Source organism: Galeopterus variegatus, unplaced genomic scaffold (assembly GCF_000696425.1).
Source record: "Galeopterus variegatus unplaced genomic scaffold, G_variegatus-3.0.2 Scaffold1504, whole genome shotgun sequence".
Lineage (NCBI taxonomy): Eukaryota > Metazoa > Chordata > Mammalia > Dermoptera > Cynocephalidae > Galeopterus > Galeopterus variegatus.
Window position 1 is genome coordinate 53,457 of NW_007727615.1, and position 7,680 is coordinate 61,136.

Genomic DNA, 7,680 nt, shown 5'->3' on the forward strand with positions numbered 1-7,680 from the left:
GCAAAAAAAAAAAAAAAAAAAAAAAATAGAAGAAGAAGAAGAAAGCTGAGGAGGGGAAGTTCTGCTCCACAGGGGCGGTAGGGGTAAGAGGAGAAGCCCTTAGGTGTGCCTCCCTCCTCCCCTCCAGGTGTTTCCCTGCTCATCCATCCCCTGTGTACTGGAGAATAACACTCATTGCTTGTGGACTGACCAGCTCCTCCAGGGCTCTGAGAAGGGCTTCCAGAGCCGCCACCTTGCCTGCCTGCCAGAGAAGCCAGGGATGTGTACCTGGAAATCCCTGCGGTACCAGGGGGCCTGAATCCTGCCCCATGCCCCCCATGGAAGCTGAAGCCTGCATAGCGTTTGGTCCCTTCCCGCTCCCGTCTTTCTTTCTCCCAGATGACGAAATAAAGAACTACCACCCAGCAGACACTGTCCTGGTGTAATGCTTTGGGAACAAACCCATGTCACTGACGACCTGGTGGGAGCACCATGGGAGCAATGCTAAGGGGGTTAGGGATGCGTTCTGGACACTGGCATTAGTGCTGGTCATCTGCGACATCAGTAATGGTCATTTAACCTGCTCTATCAACTATAACTTTTTGAATAATTTCTCTACTCAATACTTTAAAACATTTTTCTGTACTAACTTACAATTCTTATTTGCCCAGGACTCACTACCCCACTGCTGACAAATCACTACCTCACTGGCAAATTCCTCTATGTTGCCAGTTGACAAACTCATTGACAAATGGCAAACAGCTCTCCTCATCGCCTGAGGCATTGTCCTGATGCTGTCCAGTGAGGACACCCCACTGAAACCTGCAGGTGTTACTGTCCTCACCCTTGGAGAGGTGGGATGGGGAGAAGGTCTGATGTGGAAATCCCCAAGCTCTGCCCTCCTTTTCCCCCAACTCTCCTCCTCCCACTCTGACCAACTCTGAAGGAAACATTGACAGCAATGAAATGCAGGTAGGGCTCAAAATCAAGAACAACCAGGTACGCCAGCCTACACCCTCCACACACCTCCCCTACTCAGCTGTTCCCTCACCCAAACTGGGGTCTCAAGACCTGACCCTCACCTTTCTGGCTCATCTTCATAAAACCTGAGCAAGAGATGCTCCAAACACTCCTGAACCCAGGCCCCTCAGGGCCCTTCCCAGTCCCTGGCTCTTGCCCCTTATACTCCAAAGGCCCTGGCTCAAGCAAAGCTCCTAGGAACCAGAATTGCAGATGGGTGCAAACATTCAGTAGAACACCTAAGTGTCCTGTTGACCTGAATCTGCTTGGAAAAGGCTCCAATATATCTTCTTTGGTGAAGAAAAGAACCCCCCAATTCCCCAACTCAGACTCTCCACTGCTTCTACCAATAAGAACCCAGGTCTCCTCCAGAGCATTCTAGGTCACCAAGAGTTGTCCCCTGGATCCTCTGTGTTTCTGTCTCAGAGCCTTTTGACTCCAGGAGGTTCCCCCAGGTCCCACATTATGTCCCAGATCAGGATGGGCAATTTTTGAGCACCCAATACTTATCCACCTGAGCGGGGAATACCCACCACGACAACAATTTCTACATCAACATCGCCATCTCGGTTATGCCCTGGAAGGGTCGAACTCTGTCCACCAAAAGGGATGAATGGCAACCTTTGCTAATGGGTACAACTGTAGGGGAAGGGCCTGGGTCCTGGTTTGGCCCTGGTGACCTTGTTGCTATTCCCTCAGCTACCTCCAAGAGTTTGGCAGCTCCTGACAACTCACCACACCCTAGTATCAGCTGCCTGTGCTCTTAAGCTGTTCCCTGAACTCAGGGCCCATTCCCTGAGACCTCAGCTTTTCTAACCCCTCAGGAAGGTAAAATAGAAGGTGGCAGGGTGCTATGGTTTGAATGTCCCCCCAAAACTCATTGAAGCTTGATCCCTATTGTAACGGTGTTAAGAGGGTGGGAATTCAGACTATGGTATTTGAAAGGTGGGGCCTTTGGGAGGTGATTGGATCAGAGCCCTCATGAATGGATTAATCCACTCGTGGATTAATAAACTAATGGGTTAATGGATAAGTGGGTTATCATGGGAGTGGCACTCATGGCTTTATAAGGACAGGAAGAAGCATGTTAGTGGGTGCTCTTGCTCAGCCCTCGCTATGTGATACCCTGTGTTGCCAGGTATCTGTAGAAAGTCCCCACCAGGAAGAAGGGCCTCACCAGATGCACCCTCTTGACCTTGGACTTCCCGGCCTCCAACACTGTAAGAAATAAATCCTGTTCTTTTATAATTCACCCAGTTTCAGGTATTCTCTTATAATCAACAGAAAACAGACTAATAGACCGGAGAAGGATGGATCTCAGTGTGGAGGCCATTCTCTTGCTGACCTGTGCACCCTGCACATGGGCCCTGGACCAAGATTCCATGTGACATGGACACAGATGACCAATACCTCAGGTAATGCACAGTCCAGAACAGCATCCAAGGCCACCTCCCTTGGAGACTTAGCATGAGCACCTGGTAGTATCTGTAGTTCTGAGATCACCGTCCCCCTCATCACTCTTCTAGAAAATCCACTGAAGTGAATAAAGCGAATGCCCTCACCCCAGCACTCAGTGTGTCTGTATGCATCTCTGTTCGGGAGAGACTGACGGCTGAGAGGAAGCACGTGGGGTCACAGCGCACGAGGTTGCAGCGTGGGGCCCGGTCAGTGGGTAGCCTGGGGAACGGCCCTTCCCTCACCCGAGCCTCAGTCCTTCTCCCTAAAATATGAGCATTACAGCCCCTACCCGGAACCCTTCAGAGGTCTGTGCTAGGGTTGGAGGATGGTTACTGGATGTATTCAACCCTTGGATATTTTTCGGGCCAAATACATAAAACTCTCATAACAATAAAATCCTGCCCCTTCCATGTCCTAGCTCCGTGTGTCCTTGGGGAAATCATATTACCTTTCTGCACTTCCGTTTCCACATTTGTAAAGTAGGGATGAAAAGATTGTCTAACTCAACAGGGACAATGTGCATATTAAGTGAGGTGGTACATGTGAAGTGCCTGGGACAGGACTAGGCAAATAGCACTTATAAGTAGTAGTTATCAGTAGTAGTTTGGGTAACTATAATTTAATTCATAACTTTTCAAAGACTTCTAAGGAAAATCATCCCCTCCTCAGTGATAACGTTCGCAACCATGCCGCTCTCACTGTGGACGAATCCCCACATTTATAATTCTTTGCTATTGCCAAGACTACAGATGACAAATCCCCAAGCCCTTGGTAAATCCTTCCTTTGAAAAGTCCCTTCTCCTCACTGTGACAAATCCCCTTTTTCACAAATACCCCACTAAGAATTTTTTTTTTTTTGGCAGCTGGCCAGTATGGGAATCTGAACCCTTAACCTGTTTGGTGTTATAACACCATGCTGTAACCAACTGAGCTAACCAGCCAGTCCAGAATATCTTATTCATAAATATTCCATGAACATCTCCCCATTGATCACCCCCATTGACAAATCTCCCCATTCACAAATACCCAGCAGCAATCTATTGCCTGCTGATGGACTCCAGTGACAAATATCTTTCATCATAACTACCCGTCCATTGGCATATCCCCAGTTGACAAATCTCTCTATTCATAAATATCTTTCTGACATAATTCCCACTAACAATCTTTACTGGCAAATCTTCCCATTCACACGTCTCGACCACTGGTGTATATCTCCCTTGTCTACTAGGAATGATGAATCTCCCTATTTAGACGTGCCCATCAAAATGCTCTCACTAGGCAGGCTGGTTAGCTCGGTTGGTTAGAATGTGGTACCGATAACACCAAGGTCCAGGGTTCAATCCCTGTACTGGCCAGCCACCAAAAAAAAAAAGAGAGAGGGACAAAATGCTGTCACTGATAAGCCCTCTTGTCAAATCTTCCCATTCAGAAATACCTACCATTGATATCTATCTCACCGATAAGCCTGCTTGAAAGTCTTTCCTTTCATAAAAACCCACCCATCCATATACTCCCTATTGATTGATCCCCCATTGACACATTTCTCCATCTTTGGATATTTCCAGTTGGAAAATCCCCCTGTTAGAACAACTCTCAAAATATTACCCCATATGGTGAAACCTGTCCCCACTACCCAATGACATATGCAGAGGTCAATTTATATAAGACCAGCCCTTCATTTTTTTTTTTTCCTTTTTGTCTTTTTTCGTGTCCGGCAACAGACCGCAACCCTCGGTGTCGCGCCCGTACCGGACTGGGACCGGCAACGGGATCGCAACCCTTGGTGCTGCGCCCGCCCCTCGCTCAGCCAGTGAGCGGAACCGGTCTGTATGTGGGATCCGAACCCTCGGCGGGAGCGCCGCCACGCTCCCAAGCAGCGCACTGTAGCAGTGCGCCACCGGGCCGGCCAGCCCTTCATTTTTATTAATGTTGACTGACACCTGCATCTCAGTACCCAGCTCTGGACACCTCCTGGGCCAGCAGTGGTGAAATCTGGGGACCAAGCCCAGTTGCAGTGTCGAGCCCCCCACCAAAGGAAAGGATGAGGGCACAAGCTCTCTCTGGATGTGGGGGTAAAGCCTGAGTTTTAAAAAAGAAGATTGGTTGAAAGTCTACATGAGAAGTTCTTAGAGCCCTAGACACACTCCCCAACTATCAATTCCCCACCCCAGTAGAAGGCTGGCGGGATGATGTGTGGAGAGAGTGAAGTAGAGCGTGCGGTTCACATGGGAAGGGGTTCCCGGGCTGCATCTCCCTGTCGTTGCTATGTACCCTCTACTGAGCTTGGGCCTCCTGCTGAATCTTTGTGGAGAGCTACAGCTCTGCCTGATGGAGGCAGGCCCCCAACTCAGCGTCCTTTCCCCCACCAGGCCATGGGAGCCTCCCCCTGACCCCAAGCCCCTAAAAAGCAATAGTGTTAGGTAGACACTCCCAAATCCTCTCTTGATTGGGGGTGAACTGGGCCGGGGAAATGTCATGCTTTGACCCCTCCCATGTCCCTCAGGCTCCTGCCATGAATCCCACCTTCCTGCTGGCCCCTGCTTTGCTCCTGGCACTGTATGTGACCTTGGGCAGGTCATTCACACCTCCACACTGTTCATTGTAACTCAGACATGGCTAAGTGTGAGCATGGGTAAGTGTCTCAGAAGACCTCAGAGGGGCCTCCACAGGGGGCTCACAGGGAGGTTACAGAAGGATGGACAAAGCCACCTGAGGTGGTAGAGCGAGGAGAGGAGCTCTGCAAATGTGCTTTCAGGAGTCCTGGGGATGAGGAAAATCTTGAATGCCTGAACTCAAACGGGTCCCCTGACACATTTCTCCCACCCCTGGTCCTCGTGGCTGAATTCCTGCAGCTCATGCTCCTCACTGATACAATGCAGCAGTATTTCAAAGTCACCAGCATACCCTGCCTACCTCTACCCCATGCCTGTCTCCCCACCGAAATACAAGGCCCTGATCCTGCTCTGCCTGAAGGAACAGGGTAGGTCTCTGAGACCCAAAAGCTATTGATGTGATACTTAGACTCCAGCTCCTCACCCCATAAATGCTCCTCAGTCCCAGTGTCCCCTCTCTTTTCTGCCTCACAGACAATTAAGGCTCCTAACGGGGTCCTGCAGCCCCCCAAAATAAAGAGCAAGAAAAACTGTGTTGACACCCATGAGGAGAGGCTCCCCTTTAGGAATTTCTCATTGCAGTTCAGCCAAACCTGTCCACACCCCGTATGGACTTTTCACCCTCAGGCCTCCCTTCACACCAGCCCTGGAACAAAGAATCCCTGTCGCAGGGGCATTCTCCCCACCAAGTGCCCCCTGGCCCCAGGATACTGTATTCCCAATTTCGGACCATCACAGCAAATTCTATTCCCAACTCATAGTGTCTTGAATCTTTGGAACTGGCCACATGGGGATCACAGTTATGGCCTAGCCAAGGGACATCTGGTCACATTACACTGACCCTCAGGGCACGGCCTCTGTCCCCTCCAGGATTTTAGGAGATGGTAATGTGCACTTCATGAGGTGAGGGGTGTATCCTTCGAAGGAGCTGCGGGAGTGGAGCCTAGAAACGGCTTCCTGATTATCTACAGGAAAGGATGCCACTGTGCCCTGCTCCCCTGGCTGTTCCTACTTCCTCTTCCATGCCCCCTTCCCTGCTCCCTCCTTCCTGCCCCTCTCCTGCTGCAGGTTCCCTACTCTCAATCCCTGCCCCGCCCCAGCTCCCTGCTCCCCACGCCTCACTGCTCTCTCTCTGCTTGTGATTCCCTTTACTATTCCCTGCGTAGCCTCCCTGTTCCATGGCCTTAGTTCCCGCTGCCTTTCTCTTTTAGGAGTGGAAACTATGAGGAAAAGCATGCAAGGGAGGCTGTGCCTCAACCACCTCCAGGGGCTCCCCTCCTCCCCTGCAAATCCCAACCTTGCACAGTATCCCTGGAGCCCGTGCTTCTCTGAGCACACACACACCCCACCCAAGGTCTGAAGGATCAGGCTGACATGAGTGGATCACAGGCTAGGGAAGCGGGAATGAAGTTAAACTGTGCTTAACACGTTCTTCTCATGTCTCTCCACCCCCCACCTTTGGTAACTATTTAGACACAACTGAGCTGGCCCCCAGCAAGGATGCCTGGCAGCCTACAACCTGGATGGGGATAGATGGGGTGTCAGAGCCAGAGTCTCCCACCTCATGATGGAGGCTGGGCATCTCAGCAAAGCTTCAAAGTACAGGCTGGGGGAAGACTGCTCCTCCAAATCCAGGCCTAGCTTTTGCCCCTCCATGCTGCACAGTGGGGTGGGGGACAAAAGGGGAAATAGGGGTGGCAAGCTGGCCGGTGGGGAGTCCAATGCCTCTGCCACACCCACCATTAATTCTGTCTTCTTCTTGGCCTCTGAAGTCCTGTTTTCTCTGTCCCTGACAAAAACAGTCTCTACACAGCTACAGAACAGCCAGGAGATGTGACTGCCCTAGTGGATATGAGGAATTAATGAGAAAATGTCATTAAGATAGTGTGACATTGGTGCAGGTATAAAGAAAGTGACCAGTGGAAAAGAACAGAGAGTCCAGAACCTGCCCCACACATATATGAAATTTTAGTACAGTCATGCACTGCATAACGACATTTTGGTCAATGATGGACCATATATATGATGGTGGTCCCATAAGATTATAATGGAGCTGAAAATTCCTATTGTCTAGTGAGATTGTAGCTGTCACAAAAAGCTGTTTCATGCTATCAATGTTATAGTTGCTTTAAAAAAATAACGTGAAAGTTTCTCTTTATTTTCTATTCTCTGGAACAATTTATGTGGCATTGGGATTAACTGGTCTCTAACAGTTCAGTAGAATTCCCTTGTGAAATCATATATGAATCAGATGTTTTTTTATAGGGTAGTTCCTTAGTAACTTTCTCTGTTTCATTTATGGAAATTGGTCTGTTATGCTCTAATGGCATCAACTTTTATAAACTGTGTTTCCCTAGGAAATTACCCATTTTCATCTAGGTTTTCAATTTTATCTGTGCATGCCTTTTTATATTTTGATTTTTGGAACCATGCTAATGTTTTACATTTAAAAATATAAAATTAGGGCCGGCCTGTGGCTCACTCGGGAGAGTGTGGTGCTGATAACACCAAGGCCCCGGGTTCAGATCCTATATAGGGATGGCCGGTTGGCTCACTGGCAGAGCGTGGTGCTGACAACACCAAGCCAAGGGTTGAGATTCCCTTACTGCGG

The 7,680-nt window shown here is 49.5% G+C and overlaps 2 protein-coding genes across 2 annotated transcripts in view; one reads left to right on the forward strand and one right to left on the reverse strand.

The window, feature by feature from the left end:
- Positions 1 to 407, forward strand: part of TIMP1 (TIMP metallopeptidase inhibitor 1) — a 4,460-nt gene extending 4,053 nt beyond the window's left edge. The window contains exon 6 of the mRNA XM_008577375.1: positions 128 to 407. Coding sequence (XP_008575597.1) covers positions 128 to 298 — 171 coding nt within the window. The 3' untranslated portion in view covers positions 299 to 407. The remainder of the gene's footprint in view (positions 1 to 127) is intronic.
- The window catches only part of SYN1 (synapsin I), a 45,028-nt gene that overhangs the window by 13,628 nt on the left and 23,720 nt on the right, over positions 1 to 7,680 (reverse strand). The gene's annotated exons all lie outside the window — the stretch shown is intronic.